This window comes from Heterodontus francisci, chromosome 9 (assembly GCF_036365525.1).
Source record: "Heterodontus francisci isolate sHetFra1 chromosome 9, sHetFra1.hap1, whole genome shotgun sequence".
Taxonomy (NCBI): domain Eukaryota; kingdom Metazoa; phylum Chordata; class Chondrichthyes; order Heterodontiformes; family Heterodontidae; genus Heterodontus; species Heterodontus francisci.
The window spans coordinates 93414397-93435983 of NC_090379.1; the positions used below are offsets into that span (position 1 = coordinate 93414397).

General features: G+C 44.3%; 1 protein-coding gene across 2 annotated transcripts in view; it reads left to right on the forward strand.

Annotated features, from left to right (window-relative positions):
* smoc1 (SPARC related modular calcium binding 1) overlaps window positions 1-17204 on the forward strand; it is a 245804-nt gene extending 228600 nt beyond the window's left edge. For both annotated transcript variants that reach the window (XM_068038371.1, XM_068038372.1), the window contains exon 13: window positions 16610-17204. In XM_068038371.1, coding sequence (XP_067894472.1) covers window positions 16610-16626 — 17 coding nt within the window. In that variant the 3' untranslated portion in view covers window positions 16627-17204. The remainder of the gene's footprint in view (window positions 1-16609) is intronic.
* Window positions 17205-21587: the final 4383 nt, after the last annotated feature.

The following is a 21587-nucleotide window of genomic DNA, read 5'->3' on the forward strand; positions in this document are numbered from 1 at the left end:
CGATTACATTGAGTTTTTCTAAATGCCCAACTATAGCCTCCTTAATGATCGATTCTAACACCCTCCCCTCGACAGATGTCAAGCTAACTGGCCTATAGTTACCTGTTTTCTGCCTCCTCCACTTCTTGAATAGAGGGGTTATATTAGCTACTTTCCAGAATGATTTTTGAAAAATTAACACCAACGCATCTACTACCTCATTAGCCGTCCTTTTTTAAGGATGCCCAACAGGACCCGGGAACTTGTCACTCCACAGCTCCATCAGTTTGCTCAGTACCACTTCTGTAGTGATTGTAATTTCAGCAAGTTTCTCTCTTCCTTTCACCTCCTGATTTACAGCTATAACTGGAATGTTTTTTGTATCCTCTATAGTGAAGATCTTCTCTTCTTTGGCCTCCTTGTCTTGGGAGACAATGGGTAAGCGCCTGGAGGTGGTCAGTGGTTTGTGGAGCAGCGCCTGGAGTGGCTATAAAGGCCAATACTAGAGTGACAGACTCTTCCACAGGTGCTGCAGAAAAAGTTGGTTGTTGGGGCTGTTACACAGTTGGCTCTCTCCTTGCGCTTCTGTCTTTTTTCCTGCCAACTACTAAGTCTCTTCGACTCGCCACACTTTAGCCCCGCCTTTATGGCTGCCCGCCAACTCTGGCGATTGCTGGCAACTGACTCCCACGACTTGTGATCAATGTCACAGGACTTCATATCGCGTTTGCAGACGTCTTTAAAGCGGAGACATGGACGGCCGGTAGGTCTGATACCAGCGGCGAGCTCGCTGTACAATGTGTCCTTGGGGATCCTGCCATCTTCCATGCGGCTCACATGGCCAAGCCATCTCAAGCGCCGCTGACTCAGTAGTGTGTATAAGCTGGGGACATTGGCCGCCTCGAGGACTTCTGCGTTGGAGATGCGGTCCTGCCACCTGATGCCAAGGATTCTCCGGAGGCAGCAAAGATGGAATGAATTGAGAATTCTATCTAAAAGATAGAAGCAAAATATTTGTTCATTTCATCCGCCATTTCCTTATTATCTACCCATTCTCACTCTCTAGAGGACCAACACTCACTTTATGTACTCTTTTCCTTTTTAAATACCTGTAGAAACTCTTGCTGTCCGTTTTTACATTTCTAGCTAGCTTCTTCTCATTCTCTTAATTTCTTTCTCCTGATTAACTTTTTAGTCATTCTCTGCTGTTCTTGATATTCTGACTGGCCACTCATCTTTGCACAATTATATGCTTTTTCCTTAAGTTTGATGCTTTCCTTAACTTCTTTAGTTAACCAAGGATGGTGGGTCCTCCCCTTAGAATTTTTCTTTATCGTAGGAATATACTTATTCTCAATATTCTGAAATATCCCCTTAAATGTCTGCTACTGCTTCTCTATTGATCTGCCTCCTAGCCTGGTAACCCAGTTCACTTCAGCTAGCTCAGCTTTCCTGTCCGCATAGCTGCTCTTATTTAAGTTTAAAATATGAGTCTTAGACTCTCTCGTTCAAACTGGAGGTCATTAATTAATCCTGTCACATTACACAATACCAAGTCTAATATAACCTGCTCTCTGGTTGGTTCCAGAATATGCTGCTCTAAGAAACTATCTCGAAAGCATTCTATGAACTTGTCATCCAGGCTGCTATTGAAAACCTGATTTTCCCAGTTTATATGTAGATTAAAATCACCCATGATTATTGTCATCCCTTTATCACAAGCACCCAATATTTCTTCTGGCCGAGCTACTTATGGGATGGAGAAAATACATGGCTTTGCATAAGACCCAAACATTTCTGGGCAGTCGGTCAGTCAACATCTAAAATGTACAAAAACAAATAACGTAGGAAGAAATGAAAAAATATTAAAATTGAGAAATTGGGTGCTTCTGAATTCCTAAACGCCTCTGTAATCAGTATTTATCTTGTGCCCAGTTCCTCAAAGCCAGCTATTAACAATGCTTGTCTGTCCTTCTGAAAATTGATCTCCAAATCTCCTATTTGGTTCATAACGTGAAAATTTCATGTAGTCTGGAGGTGTGATTCAACCTCCTTATAGACCTATTCTTGACCATAAAATGTAAGCTCTTGGCCAGAGGATAAAAATGTACCTGTAACATTTTCTACTTTGAAATTATTATTAAAAGCTTCTCCACAAGATGGTTCTCAATCATGCTGAGACTAGCGGCCTGATCCTGCTCCTGTCTGACTCACTAGTTCCAAGGAGCCGACGTGACAAGTTCAGCACTGTCAAGAGTCTAAATATGCTATTGCCGTCACACTTTTTCTGTAACCCTTTGTTAATTGGTTTAAAATAAAGCAGCAAAAGCTCAGAACTGAGGGGGTAGGGAACATAAATCAAATGCAAGGAAAGTGGTAGGAAAACTGCCAGTGCGAAGCTACCAAAGGAGAACCAATGAAGAGCAAGTGACATTGAAAAGCAAAAGTGAGAAAGTGGAATCACAAAAAGTTTTCTAAAGGCATACCGATTCATCATCTTTTTCCTTTACTAGCTAAAATTTTTGGATGTTTATTGTAAGTTTTAAATAAAGTAAAATCATCCGTTTTCCCCACAACATTAATTACATTCACTTATCCAGTTGTCTGTTGATACATTTCGTAACATTTTTAGCTGAAGCTCTCAGCCTCTCCCAAAAGCCTGGGCTTATAGAATTTATAGAGATATCATTTGCTGCATCAGAGCATCTAACAGCATCAGCTGTTACTTAGACTTGCCCTTGCACGTTTAGGTTTTTAAATTTTTTACGTGGCGAGTTGCTGAAAGTGCAAGTTGGCAGCAGGGCAGTGAGAGAAACAGGGCATTGGTGGCCTGAGTGAATAGGGGAAGCAAGTGCATATCTCCTTAACCAATCAGATTGATGGATTGATAAGTAAAGGCTGGGATTTTATCCTACCGACGGGGGGGGGTCTCGACGTCTGGACAAAGTCACGCTGAGCACCCTGCATCACCTCTTCTGTGGGAGGCTGTATTTGACACTTATCGCATCATTAAAAGGGTACTTAGACTTGAAATTACAAAATTTAACTTTCTGTGCTGAGTTTAGTTCATGTCGGGCTGGATTTTTAAAAAATGGCGGCCTGCATCGCAGAGCCGCCATGATCTCTCGTGCGACGGCTCATTTAAATAGGCAGGGTGGCCCACCCCCACCCCCACCCCAATCAAGTCGAGGGGGTGGGCAGTCTGTTGCCAGCAATGGTGTCAGCTGCCTGTGCGCAGGCGTGACGCCCTTTTTAAAGGGCAGCCAGCGCTGCCAGCAAATTTGAGTTTTTAAAGTGAACCACCTCCCCAACTCTTACAAAATAAAATTGTCACGCCCTTTCCAAACCCCACCCCCCAATAAAAATTACATTAGGTATTTGCCCTTCCCCCTCCCCCCGAGGCACTTACCTTTGAATTCTGACCTTCCCCCCGCCTACTGTACAAGGTTGAAAATTCACCCTTTCCCACCATCCCCTGCACTGATGATGCTTATTTGAGTTAATTTCCACCCCCCCCCCCAACCCCGGCAGTAAAAATCTTAGCTCCTCCTCCCTCACACCAGTGTCATGCCTGCTTTCTAGAGTGTCGGCCGCCGTGCCAAAGATCATGGCGGGCCTGGAAGATTAAAGCTAAGTAGATGTTAATGTATTCATCTTGTTGATTTGCATATTGTAATTGAGGTCCATCGCCCAGCGGCGGTGGGGGGGTGGTGGGGGTGCAGGGGACTGCCACAGGGCCTCTCTGCACTGGGAGGATCGGGCCCTCCCGGCGTCGGCCTCTCTGGCAGGCCTCTGTCGGAACCATCTTCTGGCCCCACTTGCCACGGAGCCCGATGTCGGGAGCTCGGTAAAATCCAGCCCATTGTGTGCAAATACAGCAACTTCACGCCATTCAATGCATATCAGTAGTGAACCAGACAGCAAGAGGCTGTTTTCGCAAAGCTAATGAGGGTGTGGCCCAACTTGGACAGCAACCTTTAGATATCCGCATCTAATTGCACATCTGCCTCTCAGCTGAGTTGCTTTACCATTTGCGCATAAATAATGATGAGCGCCATTAGCCTCACAAATATTTTGACAGCAAGCACAGGCCCTTGATTTATTCTGGGACTGTGACTTGCTTTTTGTACTTGAATTGCACGATTGTCTTTGTGTGGCTATTGAGGCTTATCAACTAGGGGAGGAAAGTGAATCTCTGCTAGAAATATTCGGCTGAATTTTGTTCCATTGTTGGAGGCGGGTTCGTTGGTTTGGGGGCCTGAGAATCACCTCGGGGCCGTCCGCCACGGAACCCGGCGACGTAATGCTGTTTACCGATCTTGTCGGAGGTGGAGAAGCACCATGGCACCACTGATATCCCTACATGACAGCATCGTCATTTAAATTTCAGAAATAATGCTTTAAATAAATTTGAATCTCATTCCCCACGATCCAACAAAGGGAGCTCAATTTTCTGCATGACATGCGGCACTCACGTGCCTTCAGTTTCTCAACTTTCAAAAGCTGCCGCCACCGAGGTGAGAGTTCTTGGTGCGGCAAAAGGTAAGGTAACTTTTAAGGGGAAGTGGGCTTTGCAGGAGCCATTGCTGCTATGCTGAGACTGCAAGGGGCTTGAGCGTGAATGGGGGGAGCTCTGCAAGGGGCTTGTGTGTGAATGGAGGGAGCTCTGCAAGGGGCTTGTGTGTGAATGGAGGGAGCTCTGCAAGGGGCTTGAGCGTGAATGGGGGGAGCTCTGCAAGGGGCTTGTGTGTGAATGGAGGGAGCTCTGCAAGGGGCTTCTGTATGAATGCGGGGAGCTCTGAAAGGGGCCTGTGTGTGAATGGGGGGAGCTCTGCAAAGGGCTTGAGTGTGAATGGGGGGAGCTCTGTAAGGGGCTTCTGTGTGAATGCGGGGATCTCTGCAAGGGACTTGTGTGAATGGGGGGAGCTCTGAAAGGGGCTTGTGTGTGAATGCGGGAGCTCTGAAAGGGGCCTGTGTGTGAATGGGAGGAGCTCTGCAAAGGGCTTGAGTGTGAATGGGGGGAGTGCTGTAAGGGGCTTCTGCGTGAATGCGGGGATCTCTGCAAGGGGCTTGTGTGTGAATGGGGGGAGCTCTGCAAGGGGATTGTGTGTGAATGGGGGGAGCTCTGCAAGGGGATTATGTGTGAATGGGGGGAGCTCTGCAAGGGACTTCTGTGTGACTGGGGGGAGCTCTGCAAGGGACTTCTGTGTGAATGCGGGGAGCTCTGAAAGGGGCCTGTGTGTGAATGGGGGGAGCTCTGCAAAGGGCTTGAGTGTGAATGGGGGGAGCTCTGTAAGGGGCTTCTGTGTGAATGCGGGGATCTCTGCAAGGGACTTGTGTGAATGGGGGGAGCTCTGAAAGGGGCTTGTGTGTGAATGCGGGAGCTCTGAAAGGGGCCTGTGTGTGAATGGGAGGAGCTCTGCAAAGGGCTTGAGTGTGAATGGGGGGAGTGCTGTAAGGGGCTTCTGCGTGAATGCGGGGATCTCTGCAAGGGGCTTGTGTGTGAATGGGGGGAGCTCTGCAAGGGGATTGTGTGTGAATGGGGGGAGCTCTGCAAGGGACTTCTGTGTGACTGGGGGGAGCTCTGCAAGGGACTTCTGTGTGAATGGGGGGAGCTCTGCAAGGGACTTGTGTGTGAATGGGGGGAGTACTGTAAGGGGGTTGTGATAGTGGGGGCGGGAGCTCTGTAAGGAACCTGCTTGTGAACGGGGGGGGGGTGGGGGGCACCCTTGCTCTGACATCTAACATGGTCAGAACAATGCCCAGGGGGCTGCTTGCTGAGTGACAAGTTTTTTGCAAACCACAGAGGTGCTCATTTAATAAACTGCTGTTCAATGCTCGGTGAGACTAAATGCAACGCTAGCAGCCTTTTAAAGATGCCGCCAGCACCTGCCAGAGTCTCCATTGCTGCCCCTGCCTTATGATTGGGGGGGACGGCTGCCTCTATTAAGCAATATAGCTGCCCACTGTATAATTCTGGGTTGCTGCCGCTGATGTCACAGGTGGGACCGCAAGTTATTTTGCACAACTGCCACAGCTCCCGGTGGCAGGATCATAAAATCCAACCCATTGGGGGCAATTTTGACTTTAAGTGAGAGTGTAAAATAGGTGATATAGATTCATGCACCCATTATACATCTCTCCCAATTTTCAAATAACATTTGTGAACGATGTGTAACGCACGGTGAATCAATATCACCTGTTTACATTATGACCCAAAATTAAAGTGACCCTCATTGTGAGCAGTTCTGGTCACCACAGTGCAAAAAGGACATTGTAGCTACTGAGCAGATACTGAAGATAGAACTGCGATGATTCAGCGGTAGGCAGGGTTAGATTATGAAGAGTGATTACATAAATAGGACAAGTTATCACTAGAAGGCTATTGATTCACCCAAATGCAACTTAGGTAGATTTCTTTCAGATAATACTATTTTGGGATATAGTATGTGAATAATTTGAGAAATGACATAAGTATAGCATGTTGGTATTAAAAGGTGATTTTGGACATATGGTTCCAAAAACTTATGACCACTGGTGGGCTTTCCTCAGTCGATATCTGGGTCTGTTATAATCTAACTGATGCTGATTGATTCCCGTGATTAGGCAACAACTCCATTATCAGTGTACCATGCAACTAACTAGATGGGAGACGGAAAACTGAATGAACCTCGGTCTTTTTTCATCCAGCAATTTCTATGTCATACTCCCTACGCACAACTCTTAAATATTTTAAGATCAAAGTATCCCTAACACGCTCACCTGGGGTACACCACTTCAATCATTCTACAACCCAATTGGGAACATGTTAAAACCACTGACATGACGAGGAAATTCCTCAGAGGTACCTGTTATCTTCCAGCAAAGTAATATTGGAGGAGTAAGAGGCAAGGATTTCTCTGCTGTAGGAAGGAACAAATTGAAGTCCTGCAAATGGAGTTTTAGAAATTAACAGGCACTGCACAGGCGCTGACACCATTTTTAAAGGACTGGGAGCCCTTGCATTTAATTTAAAATTTTAAAGCAACACTTCTTTCCTGTTAGACTATGCTAAGTTAGAAAGCAATCTTGGATGCACATTGAAAAGCTTTGATCACTTTAATCATATTCACGACCTTTATCCCAATCTATCTTTCACTCAATATTGTTGTCTTATTGTTCTTAAATTGCTTTTTAAACTGTCTATAAATGTTTTCCTCTATCTCGTCTCTACTGTTTGGTGACCTGTAATGCAGAGTATTGTACCATTTTCTTTCCTGTTCCTTAACTCTATCCCTATGGACACTCTCTTAACACAACCCCCTGGAATATTTCTATATTTGTAGCATGGTGTTAGGATCCTTTATTAATGCTGCCACACATTCCATTTTTCCCTCTTTCTCTCCCCTGAAAAAATTATAACCAATAATAAGTTTGTAGGCCTGTCCAAAAACTCAGTTTCACCTCTATTCTAGCTACTAAATCAACCCCTCTATAATTAATAATACTTCCAACCCTCCTATTTCATGTGAATACTTTATATACCACTCAATCTGACTCCACCTCTTCAGTTACCTTACTTTTTCATTCTCCTCCTTCTGATCAGCTCTTCATTACTTTCCCGTTTTTCTCTTTTTCCTTTCCTAGACACCTTGTTTCTTTATCCTCATCTTGTTTGGTGATAGCCCCTGAAATATTAGTTTACTCTCTCCTCCACAGCAATGGCCCGAACACTGTTCAAGTGAAACCCATCAATCCTGTTCAGGCTACTCTGGTTCCATAAGTAGTTCTAGTTTTCCAGGAATTTGAACCTTACCCATCTCAACCTTCTGTCCAGCTTTGCACTTGCCTTCCTTATCTTGCTATTCCTATACTGACTACTGCTTTGCATGAGGCATAATCTTGAGATTATCCCTTTGAAGTCCTGTGCTTTAACCTGTCTGTTAATTTTTGTGGAATGACATAGGGAAAATAACTGATGAGACAGTAGGAGAATAATTGGGAAATAGCAACCATAATTTGTTATTTCAATAGGAAAAAGATAACCATTGAAGACTTGGATGCTGGAGTGGAAAAAGGAAAAGTTAATGTGAAATATCCCACTGGTAATCCACGATCCTGTTTGCTAACTTCCTGCCCAGTTAATTTGGGCCAGACATTAACAGGACAGGAAGTTAGCAAATAGAATGACAGATTATCAGTGGTATATTTATAGTGGGAGATGGATGAAGTGCAAAATAGATATGTTAATATAAGGTTTAAAAGAGCAGTGGGGAGGTGGGGGTGAGTGTGTATCAAAAGGTACAGTTTTGTGGGTGGAAATTAAACTAAAATGAAACTTAAAAGGAAAGGATATGATGAAACTTAATTATAAGGGATACTGATTGGAGAGATGTAAAGTGCTGAAAGGTGATATGAAGACAGGAAATAGTAAGCATATAAGCCTATTAGAACAAAGAACAGTACAGCACAGGAACAGGCCATTCGGCCCTCCAAGCCTGCGCCGATCTTGATGCCTGCCTAAACTAACACCTTCTGCACTTCCGGGGCCCATATCCCTCTATTCCCATCCTATTCATGTATTTGTCAAGATGTCTCTTAAACGTCGCTATCGTATCTGCTTCCACCGCCTCCCCTGACAGCAAGTTCCAGGCACTCACCACCCTCTGTGTAAAACACTTGCCTCGCACATCCCCTCTGAACTTTGCCCCTCGCACCTTAAACCTATGTCCCCTAGTAACTGACTCTTCCACCCTGGGAAAAAGCTTCTGACTATCCACTCTGTCCATGCCGCTCATAACTTTGTAAACCTCTATCATGTCGCCCCTTCACCTCCGTCGTTCCAGTGAAAACAATTCGAGTTTTTCCAACCTCTCCTCATAGCTAATGCCCTCCAGACCAGGCAACATCCTGGTAAACCTCCTCTGTACCCTCTCCAAAGCCTCCACGTCCTTCTGGTAGTGTGGCGACCAGAATTGCACGCAATATTCTAAGTGTGGCCTAACTAAGGTTCTGTACAGCTGCAACATGACTTGCCAATTTTTATACTCTATGCCCCGACCGATGAAGGCAAGCATGCCGTATGCCTTCTTGACTACCTTATCCACCTGCGTTGCCACTTTCAGTGACCTGTGGACCTGTACGCCCAGATCTCTGTGCCTGTCAATACTCCTAAGGGTTCTGCCATTTACTGTATACCTCCCACCTGCATTAGACCTTCCAAAATGCATTACCTCACATTTGTCCGGATTAAACTCCATCTGCCATTTCTCTGCCCAAGTCTCCAACCGATCTATATCCTGCTGTATCCTCTGACAATCCTCATCATTATCCGCAACTCCACCAACCTTTGTGTCGTCCACAAACGTACGAATCAGACCAGCTACATTTTCCTCCAAATCATTTATATATACTACATAAATAAAAGACTAATGATTGAAAGTAGGACCACTCAGGAATGAAGGGAGCAATAGAGTTGTGGAGCATGAAGACATAGGAGAGATGTAGGGCTGGATTTTATAAATGTGCCGTGGCAGCGGCTCAATTAAATGGCCAGGACAGACCGCCCCCCCCCCCCCCCCCCGATGATGTGGAGGGGGTGGGCGGTCTGTCCCCATGAATGGTGCAAGACACCACTGCGCCAGCGCCAACGCAATTTTTAAAGGGCTTTGAGCCCTTCCATTTAAGTTAGATTTTTAAAGATAGATGTTGGAAAAAAAATTGAAAATATTTAATTTGCCCCTCTCCCCCTTCTCAAAAACTATGTAATTAATTACTTGCCTCTCCCCCCCCACAAAACCCTTCCCCTGCCCACCTGACCTTCCCCCCCGCAAAGTTCAGAAACTTTAATCTTTACCCCTTCCCACCATCCCCTAAACCAGTGATATTAGTTTAACCATGCTCCTCTCCCTCCCACACTGAACAATTTACCTGCTCCCCCCTCCCCACCAGTGTCATGCCTCGGATCCTCGGATGGGGACCCAAAGGTGTGGGAGTGCTGGACACTAGCACCAATATCGCTTGGGACCGGATGACAGGAGCGGGTAAGTAATGTATTCACGAATATACATTTTAAAAAATATTCAGATTTGGCTCCCGTTGCCGAGTGGCGGAGGGGGGGTCCGCCACGAGCCCTCGCCGCCACCAGCAATATTGGACCAGGCCTTCCCATGGCGGGCTTCGCCCGGAGGCATTTTCCAACACCGCCCCGCCATGACCCCCGACATCGGTGGGGTCTGTAAAATTCAGTCCGTTAGCAATTTTTCACCAGTTTTTACAGTTATGATGGAATTGTGCAAGAAAAGGATGAAGAACAATTGTTAAAGGTAACTGTAAAAGAGTAATTGGTTTGGAAAAAGGAAGCAGAACTCCAAGTGCCAGGATGGCTATTGCAGGAAGTCAGAGATGAGATAGCTGAGACTCTGACTGCAATTTTTCAATTGTCATTAGATAATCAAATCGAGCAAGGAACGTGAAGGGTAGCCAGTGCAACAGCTCTGTTCAAAAAGGGAGAAGGAAAAGCTAGGTAATTATAGTGCAAACAGTCTGCCAATTGTGGGTAAACTCTTAAAATTATGAAGCATTTAAAAACGATGAGATAATCAGCAATATCCAGCACAAATTTGTTAACCCAAGACGTGTAGGACAAATTTAATAGAGTTTTTACTTTGAAGGAATGACAGCCTTTACAGATAAAAGGAATGCAGTAGATGCAGTGTGCATGGATTACCAAAAGCATTTGATAAAAGTGTTTCTTAGAAGGCTTGTTACAAAAACTCAGGTGTTTGGTTTGAGAGAAAATGCAGAAGTGATAGAATGTTAGTTGACAGATGGGAAACAAGGGGTCAAGGTTAATGGGTGTTATACCTGACCTCAGAGTGCTTGATGCTAACACTGGGTGTCAAAAGTGGATGTGTGTACCATTCCCAAAATTGATGCCCATCAACTTGATGAGGAAAAATATTCACCAAGGGCAAGGAATAACATAAAAGCAACACATATTTTATGACATTGGATCGTGGAGCTAAAGGTTAAGCAGTTCAATAATTATTTTAAGTATAAAAACTGCAGTTAGGAAACATTTATGTTCGAAGTCTATTTAAGCATTTGTCATACATTAATCAGCTCTGTCCTCTATTCCAGAACTCACTGCATCAATCTTTCTAAAGCAAAAATTACTATCTGAGCACTAATCACAGTGGTGGGTCAGATGTTGACATCCACCATAAACCAACAGTTTGAATAGCATTGAAAGGACTTGGTAGCTTTTTGAGATCACCATTTGACATTATGTGCCCATGTCCCATCTCCAACTGGACTTATTCTCAGATGAAGCTGTACGATTGGTTCCAAATGAGCTTGAAGTGCACTCTGCACCCTTCCCCAAATGAACTTTGGCTACATCACTGTTGAGGTCAAGCTTGAGATTTTTGCTTACGTGTGACAAAGGCTAATGCTCAGATATGCAGTGCAGAAGAAAAAATCCAACTGAACTGCTAATCCAAGCTTCCTGGAGTTTAATTTAGCCAAGACAAACCCAGAGCTATGAAGAATGATTGTGAATATGGCTCAGTTTAGGGTTAAAGAATTGAAACGCTAAATATGAAACTTCTAGGGTGTCACTAAAATCATCAATTTAAGAATGAACCAGTACATGAACTTAATTAAGGGACATGTAGAATAGAAATTTGTCTTGGGCGGTATCTCATCGGCTGCCTGATATACGCCCAGCCCATATTCAGTTCCAGCAGTGTCACGGGAACTGAATATCAGGTGCAGTGTACAATGAATGATTGATGAGATACTGGCCGGAATTTTATGCCACCCCAGCGGGTCGAATGGTGGCGTGGGGGCGGCGTAAAATTGAGCGGCAGGCAACACGAAGCCTAACCGCCTCGATTCCGCCTCTGACCAAGTTTACAGAGGTCCGGCGGGGGGGTAAGAAGCGGCCCGCCCTCCCGAGGCCAATCAAGACCCTTAAGTGGCCACATAACAGCCACTTAAGGGCCCTCACCTGCCTCCACGGGTATTTTACCCGTGGCAAGCGGGTGTGCTGGGGACGTGAAAGGCCGCCCAGCTATAGCTGCCGGCCTTTCACACCCCGGGGAGGGGGGTCGGGGGCCTGACAATCGGGCACAGGGTGCCTGATTGAGGGCCACCCCCGCCTCCCAACCCAACCCTGGGATCCAAGACCCCCCTGGTGAGGCAACCTAAACTTACCTTCAGTCCCGGCTGCTTGGTATCCTCCTTGGTCGGCTGGGCTGCAGTTCCAGCAGTTGCCACCGGTCCCGGTGGCGCTGCTGAGACTAAGAGCTGCCAGCCTGATTGGCTGGCAGCTCACTGAGGCGGGACCTCCTCCCTCAAGTGGGTGGAAGTCCCGCCTCGGGCCAGTTAAAGCCTGGGAATCCGTAAAATACGGGACGGATCCCCAGGTTGGGTGGAAGTGGGCTCGGCACCAACATTTACGTCAGAGTCCGGCTCCTGTCCGCCCATTGTAAACCTCTGGCCACTGCCTTATATGTGCCTCTGCCAAAGACAAATTTCTACCTTGCATAGTTAAAAAAAATTCAGATCAATTCAAATCTAGGTTCAGCTAAATGGATGGTATTCAAGGGTAAAGCTTAAATGGACTTCTGACATAAATGTTTCCTAAGTGAAGTTTATATACTTAAAATAATTACTGAAATGCTTAACCTTTAGCTCCAGGATCTGATATATTTAAACACGTGTTATTTTTATATTATTCATAGCCCTGAGTGAATATTTTTCCTCATTGGTTAGGCCAACTCAGTTGTCCCTAGATATAAGTCAGACTTGATGATGTAAAATTATATTTAAACCGGTATGCACAATGCTGCTGTAGCAAACAGAGCTCAGCGCTGATTCAACATAATTTAGCACCAGTACAAGGAAATTACATTTCTGATATTAGAAATCTTGATATTACTTACAGAGCAATTTGTTCCTTTTTTCTATTTATTATTGGGATGTGGGCATCAGTGGTAAGGCCAGCATTTATTGTCCATCGCCAATTGCCCTGGAGAAGGTGGTGGTGAGCTGCCGTTACGAGCCACTACAATCCATGTGCTTTAGGTACCCCACAGTGCTGGTAGTGAGGGAGTTCCAGGATTTTAACCCAGTGACAGTGATATAGTTCCAAGTCAGGATGGTTTATGACTAGGAGGGAAACTTGCAGATGCCGGTGTGCCCATGCACCTGCTGCACCAGACCTTTTAGGTGGTAGAGGTTGTGGGTTTGCAGTCAAAGGAACCTTGGTGAGTAGCTGCAATGCATTTTGTATATGGTACACACTGCAGCCATGTTGCACTGGTGGTGAAGGGAGTGAATGTTTAAGGTGGTGGATGGTGTGTTGGCTACTTTGTCCAGGTTGGTGTTGAGCTTCTTGAGTATTGTTGGAACTTCAGCAGTTGTCCAGAAAAGTGTAGAGTATGTGGTCACACTCCTGATGTGTGCCTTGTAGTGGTGGAAAGGCTTTGGGCAGTCAGGAGGTGAGTCACTCGCAACAAAACCTCCAACTTCTGACTTGCTCTTGTAGCCACAGTATTTATGTGGTTGGTCCAGTTCAGTTTCTGGTCAATGATAACCCCCAGGATGTTGATGGTGGGGATTCAGTGATGAAAATGTTGCTGAACGTCAAGGGGAGATGGTTGGATTCTCTCTTGTTGGAGATGGTCATTGCCTGGCACTTCTGTGGTGCAAATGTTACTTACCACTTATCGGCCCAAGCCTAAATGTTGTCCAGGTCCTGCTGTTTTGGGACATGGACTGCTTCAGTGTCTGAGGAATTGGTAATGGTATTGAACACTATGCAATCATCTGTGAACATCCCCACTTCTGATCTTATGATGGAGGGAAGGTCATTGATGAAACAGCTGAAGATGGTTGGGCCTAGGACGTGCCCTGAGGAACTCCTGCAGCGATGTCCTGAGGCTGAGATGATTGATTTCCAACAACTACAACCATTTTCCTTTGTTTTAGCTATGACTCGATCCAGTGGATAGTTTTCCCCCTCATTCCCATTGACTTCAATTTTGCCTACACAGTTGGTCAAGTTCTGCCTTGATGTCAAAAGCAGTCACTCTCACCTCACCTCTGGAATTCAGCTTGGATCAAGGCTGTAATGAGGTCTGGAGCCGAGTGGTCCTGGAAGAACCCAAACTGAGCATCAGTGAACAAATGATTGTTGAGTAAGTGTCACTTGATAGCGCTGCCAATGAACCCTTCCATCACTTTGCTGATGATTGCGAGTAGACTGATGGGGTGGTTAATGGCTGGATTGGATTTGGCCTGCTTTTTGTGGACAGGACATACCTGGACAATTTTCCACTTTGTCGGTTAAATGCCAGTATTATACTTGTACTGGAACAGTTTGGCTGGAGACTTGGCTAGTTCTGGAGCACAAGTCTTCACTACTACAGCCGGGATGTTGTCAGGGTCCACAGCCTTTGCTTGATATCACGTGGAATAAATAGAATTGGCTCAAGACTGGCTTCTGTGATGGTGGGGACCTCAGGAGGAGTTCCAGCTGAAGGTGGTTCAGAACACTTCAGCCTTGTTATTTGCACTTAAGTGCTGAGCTACGCTATCATTGAGGATGGGGATGTTCCTGGAGCCTCCTCATCCCGTTTCTTTCTTCACAAATGAGAGAAAGAAATGCCAGTATTTTATGCATCATAAAACAGTGTTAATATTAAATTAGAATGGCTGGAGGCTGTTATTCTGCTTCCTAGCCATGGCAGAATCAGGTGTCTGGGGAAGTGAAACATGAAAATAATTGCTTCTGACAAGATGTTTTATTCATCGCAAATTTATTTTATTATGCTCAGCTGCCATTGTCTAAAAGGGAAAGTATGGCATAGATTAGAAAACTATTCCCTGCTATGTTTCTACAGGGTGCAATTTACTCATTACACAAAATTTCCCAGAAGTTCACCTTTGCAGAAACATCTGGATCCAATCTGATCTCTGTCAAAATATGCTCTTACCAAATGCTAGCTACGCTACCAGTTTTTCAGCTCGCAACACGTTGTGGCCATTCATGCTCCATCAGAAATGTGCAGCTTCTCCTGTCATATCAAAACATTGTTTCAAGTAAAAAATAATATACATGAGCGATGGGTTCATTCAAGCAATTTCCTGAACTGGGTCAAAGATCTGCCACTGTGTACAAATCATTACGGATATTTTAACTCGGGCTGGACTCAAAGCTGGAAGGTTGCACATCCCCTTTACACTGGTGAATCCTGAGAGATGCAAGCCATTGGGAGGATTCATTTGTCTTTTTGGCAGCACACAGGGATTACTTTCTCTTTTAGCAACCATCAGGATCTTAATTTAAAGTCTTTTTTAACAGTGTAGATGTGGCCATTAGGTTTAAACTGAGGTGTCCCAGCTGGGCTTGAACTTATAATCCTCTAATGAAAAGGCAGAAATACTACAGTGCAAGTCAATCGATCAAGAATTGGCATTAGGGAAAAGCTTTAGATCATATTTAACATCATCCAGAATGTCCTTATTGTATGAGGTAAATGTTCCCCCCTTGGACTTGGGCATTTCTTTATTGCTTGCTCTTCTCTCTTCTTTTATCATTCTTCACTGTTTCTGCCAACCAACATCATTAAAACAGAATATCTGCTCACTATCAGAGTGTTGTTTCTGAAATTTTGCTGTGCACCTAATCGCTTGCCACATTTCCTACATTACAACAGTGACTACACCTCAAAATTGTTTCATTGGCTGTAAAACACTTTGGAATGTCCTGAGGTTGTGAAAGGTGCTTTGGAAACGCAAGTTTTTTGTCCCTAAACATGATCAAAATGGCTGAGGTCAGATCTCTTCAGATTTGTAATTCTTCAACCAGGCAGTATAGGGAAGTATTGATAATGCAGGCCATGTGGTTTCCATAAGGACAGAGGGGAACAAGTGTCATCATGACCAAGTGTTTTACCCAATTACAGAAGAGCATTTTTAAATGGCCAAGAATAGGTCACCTTCTTGCCTTCTCAGAATTGCTTGACAGGACAGAAATGAAAAGAGAAAGCACAATTTTTTTAAAGAAGTCTTATGACTACATTTTCAAAGGCTAGCTATTTATACTTAAAAAGGATATCTGTTTATAAGTATTCCTTCTGTTCAAAGTATGCCATGTTGGAAACGTTATGAAATATCTAACTTTGGAGATAGTGAGGTAACACTCCGACATGTCATACATCAAGTGATAAGATATTGGTTTACACCTGTGATTCCTAAAATGATGAATTCTCTACTGCCATTGGAGAGGAACCGAACAAAGAGGGCATATATGTCGCACAAGAAGGGGAAGTGACTTTGGACTGTTCTTGTCCTACTCCTTATAGGTTGGCTACATAGAATGACATTGATGGAGCCATGAGGACAGACCAGTGGCCCTATTATCTTGGCCAAGGAGCTTGTATGGAATGGTGGACAGGGCAAGAAAATATAAAAGTTCCAGATTACCATGTTTGAGAATTGCATGGTTGCTAACTAATGATATGTATTTACACTTATTATACTCAAGTTGAAGGTGCCAGACAGTAACTGTCTGAGTATTTACGCTTGGCTAGACTAAATGACTAAATACTGATGCATTCTCATTTCTCTTGGTTTGTAGTAGGACGTTTGGTGTGAAGGACAAAGTGGAGCCTTGGGAGAAGACAGTGGATAAAACCAGTGCTTCTATAAGTGGGCACGACAAAATGGCAATAACCTGAATGCAAGAAGTGTCGCCAAAAGTTTGCACTTTTTAAAAAAAATGTATACCATTATAGATTGATTATAGAAGATGCAAGTTTCTAAACAGCTACTGATTTTTTAAAAAAATGTTAAACCTTAGTGGTTTGGACAGGACAAAACTTGAGGAGATATTTAATTGTACAGTTCTGGTGTACAGTTGGTTGCATCACTGCGTCTGTGGCATTTAGTGCTACCCTTGTCCTTAATCACATACAATGTATGTGTGGTTTCTATAATCAACAGGCTCTTCATTGACAGATTCTTTGTTGCTAATTTTAGTCACAATCTAAAGAACAAAGTACGACTAGTGAAAAAGACTGTTAGAACAGAGAGAGCTCTACTCCAATGGCTAATGGAAGCAATGTCTTGTAGATGTCAAAGCTTACAAAAATTATTCAATCTTACGGCTTTTTCTTTCCATTACAAATAAAATGCATATTGTTTTCCAACACAGTGCATTACTGATTTACTAATAAAACTATAGAATGAAGACCTTGTATGTTGTATTGATTATTTCATTATCTGTATGGTCGCTTGTTTGAGTCTCACAGCCTTATAAGACCAACATTGCTCCATTTTGAAAGAATGGGTGTGAAGAATTTCCGATTTGGCCCCTCCCTTCCTCCAAACCAGGCAACTAGTAGAATTAACTACTCAGTAAATTTGTTAACTGCTTAAAAATAAAATCAAGAGAACCAAACAACCTTTGGTTTCGGTGGTTTGAAGGCCTTTGCGCCATGTTTTTTTCAGCATTTGTGCTCCACTTGATACAGGGCTTTTTTTCAATAACCTTTATCAAAATTTTGAAATGAACCTTCAGTCCATCAATAATAGACTAAACAAATGGCCCATTAGAAACTAAGGAACCCAATTAATAATTTTTTCCTCCAGTCTACTGTGAATTTTAATCCCTGGCTAGGGCAAAAAAAAAACCATAATATCCAGTTAGAATATTGAAGATGACTTGAAGTAATTGTAGGTACAGCATACATCTAACTTCTATGTGAGTCTATTGCACAAAAACATTTTATCACACTTTTCTGATGGGTTTAATTTGAGCTTCCATTTGTGTCGCAGCCTCTCTCAAACTTCTTTCTTATCTTTCAACTCACCTGGAGCACTGTCACTTGAGAGCCACTGGTAATAATCTAGATTTGCTTTAGTATCTGAATAGCCAGTCTACTAGACAACACACACAGGCTATTTACCCAGCAATGGAGTATTGTGACAATAGCACCATGATAGGCTAACTCAGATCTGTGCCCAGCATTTCACATTTGGGAGTGACCTTGCAATAATAGCTAACTTGAATTGAGGTTTGTGTGCAACAGTTAAACGGAATAAACTATAAAGAAACAGACGGATGTAAAGGACAGTGGCACTGAAATTATTTTGATTTGGATTCTGGCAGTTAGAGTCTTCGAGTCATAATGGCACAGATGGAGGTAATTCAGCCCATTGAGTCCATGTCGGCTCTTTGTAGTACAATCCAATCATTTCCATTCCTTCGCTCTATCTTTGTAGCCCTGCAAGTTTATTTCCCTCAAAGACCTATCCAATTTCCTTTTGAAACATTCATTGTCTCCACTGTGTAAAAAAAGTTCTTCCTCACATATACCCCCTGTATCTCTTGCCCAAAACCTTAAATTTGTGTCCCCCTAGTCCTTGTACCTGGGAACAGCATTTCTTTGTCTACCTTATCTAAACCTGTCAAAATCTTGCACACCTCTATCAAATCTCCCCTCAATCTCCTTTGCTCCAAGGAGAACAACCCCAGCTTCTCCAACCTAACCTTGTGGCTAAATTCCCTCATCCCTGGAATTATTCTGGTAAATCTCCTCTGTACCCTCTCAAGGACCCTCACATCCTTCCTAAAGTGTGGTGACCAGAACGGGATGCAATACTCTAGCTGTGGCCTAACCAGAACTTTATAAAGGTTCAGCATAACTTTCCTGCTTTTGTACTCAATGCCTCTATTTATGAAGCTCAAGATCGCATATGCTTTGCTAACCACTGTCTCAATATGTCTTGCCAGCTTCTGAGATCTATGCACATGGACCCCCAGATCCCTCTCTGCCTGCACACTCTAGTTGTCACTGTTACTTCTTCCTATCCCTTCTGCCATAATGCATCACCTCAGACTTCTCTGTATTACATTCCACCTGCCACTTGTTTGCCCATTCTGCTCGCCTATCTCTGTCCTGTTGCAATCGATTAGTATCATCCTCACTGTTTGCCAGACCTCCAAGTTTAGTATCATCGCCAAATTTTGAAATTTTACTCTATATTCCGATATCCAAGTCATTTATAGATAACAAAAAAAAACTGTGGTCCCAGCACTGACCCTTGGGGAAACACCACTACCATCCTCCAGTCTGAAAAACTACCATTTACCATGACCCTCTGTTTCTGTCCTTAAGCCAATTTTTATCCAAGTTGACACTGACCCTCCTCATTCATGAGCCTCAGTTTTGGTAGTCAGTCTCATTTGTGGTACTTTGTCAAAGGCTTTCTTAAAATCCATACAGACAACAACCGTTGTTTTCTCTTCATCAACCTTCTCTGTTATTTCCATCAAAAAATTCAATTTTTTTTTATTCATTTGTGAGTTGTGGGTGTCATTGGCTAGGCCAGCATTTATTGCCCATCCCTAATTGCCCTTGAACTGATTGGCTTGCTAGTCCATTTCGGAGGGCATTTTAAGAGTTAACCACATTGTTGTGGGTCTGGAGTCACATGTAGGCCAGACCAGGTGAGGACAGCAGATTTCCTTCCCTAAAGGACATTGGTGAACCAGAAGGGTTTTTACAACAATCAGCAATGGTTGCATGGTCACCATTAGACTAGCTTTTAGTTCCAGATTTATTAGATTAGTCAAGCATGATCTGCCTTTTGTAAATCTATGTTGGCTCTCCCTAATTAATTCAAACCTCTCCAAGTGCCTGTTGATTTTTTTCCCCTGCTTATTGTTTCTAAAGCCTTAATCAGCACAGATGTTAAACTGACGAGCTTGTAGTTACTAGGAACGTCCTTACACCCTTTCCTGAAAAATGTGAGTTCTGCTAGGATTGTGCTGTTTGGAGCTTTCGGCACTGATTCAGGTGAAGTTTGCAGGTCCATTTGGAGGGCTCCTCCTTAGCATAGGAGAGGTTGGCACAATTGTTACTTCAGGCACTTCTCTGGTGCCAACATGATTATGCCAGCCTGAGACTCCAGGACCCAAATCCAGGCAATGGAACGATTGCATATCTGACAAGAGTTGATCTACATTCACTGGGCAGAATTTAATGTGACCATTTAAAGCAGAAATGGTGGCTTGGGGGATGGAGAATTGCATTGGAACTGTCCGCCTGGAAATCCGGTCTTGCGACGTCTGTTTCGGATATCGTCAGTGGCGGGAAAGCACCAAGGCGGCATTGCCGCCCCAACGCAACAAATCGTTTAAAATTGTTGAGCAGCTATTTTTAAATGCATTTAAATGTAATTATCCTTGATTTAATTGTTGGCTCTTGATTTAGTGGATGGCGGGTGGCACTCGTGTGCCTTTGGGTTCACGACCGTTAAAACCTGGCAGCACCAAGGCGAGAGGCTTCAGTGCCGCGATGGGGAGGCAGCCCTGAGCATTGCTGCAGAGGGGAAGAGAGAGGTTAGGAGGCCATTGTTGGACTGTGTTCCTATGTGCTCTGCAAGGGGGTTTAGGGTCTCAGGGGCTCTACAAGGGAATCTGGGTCTCGGGAGCTTTGCAAGGGGGATGGAGATCTCAGGGACTATGCAAGGGATTAGCATGGGTTTGGGGGTGCTATATTGGGTTACTAAACTGCTTTGTGATGTGGTTATTCGCTCATACTGCTGAAAGAGAGGGCCGGCTGTCAGCAAGGTTGGGCTCTCCGCCGAGAGAATTGTCAAAAGCTCAGTTGCGAAGGCAAGGTTGTCTCTGCATTGACAGTGCTCTGCAGGGCCACAGGTCACCTGGCATGGGTCTCACACCCTGTATTTTTGGACCCCCATGGTGTGATGCGGTGCCTTCGACGGAGGGAGGGACAACAGGCTGCTGGGCAAGCTCCACAACTAGAGCAACTGCAGGCGGCCATGCCAAGAAGGGCCCACCAGCACCACAGAGTGTACTGGACTCAGATCAGCTACCTCCAACTGTCAGAGCGGCACTGTCAGTGAAGACTATGGCTCTCCAGGAAGGCCGTCACTGACTAATGCACCCTGCTGCAGGACGAGTTGCAACCTCTGGGATTTGGGGTTCACCCTATGCCAGTGGCCCTGAAGATCACAGTGGCAAAAACTTCTACACATCTGGATTGTTATGGTCAGGTGGAAAGGGCTGTTCACCTCCCAATTGACCACAATCGTATTTTGTTAAAATTGGTGAGTTAGTCCCTGAGTGGTTTTAGGGTCAAATAAACAGACAAATGATCAGTTTTCTCATACGTTGTAAGAAAAGATTTATTTTTACACAATTCCCGAAATGGTCGCAAGCTCACCCACACACACATTCACTGTCACACACCTACACAAGAATAGATAGCTAAAGAGAAAATGATGTAGTTCAAAGTGTGGTAGGCGTTCATGGTTTATGGTAAACTTGTTGAATCTTCTCAGGAGTACAGTCTCTTTTACAGGTGCAGGCTGGGTGTTTGTAGTCTTGAACTTTCTGAGGTGTTGTAGATTTCTGGTGGTTATGACTTCAGACTGGAGGTGGTGGCCATTATAAGTTCTCTGCTGCAGCAAGTTGAAGTGTCGAATTACCAGCAAGGGCATTTTCCTTGTTTGGAGATCTTGCCCAGCCTCTGACTGGACTGTTTTCTGAAGATGTTGGCTTGGACTCCCCTCTCTCCCTAGACGGC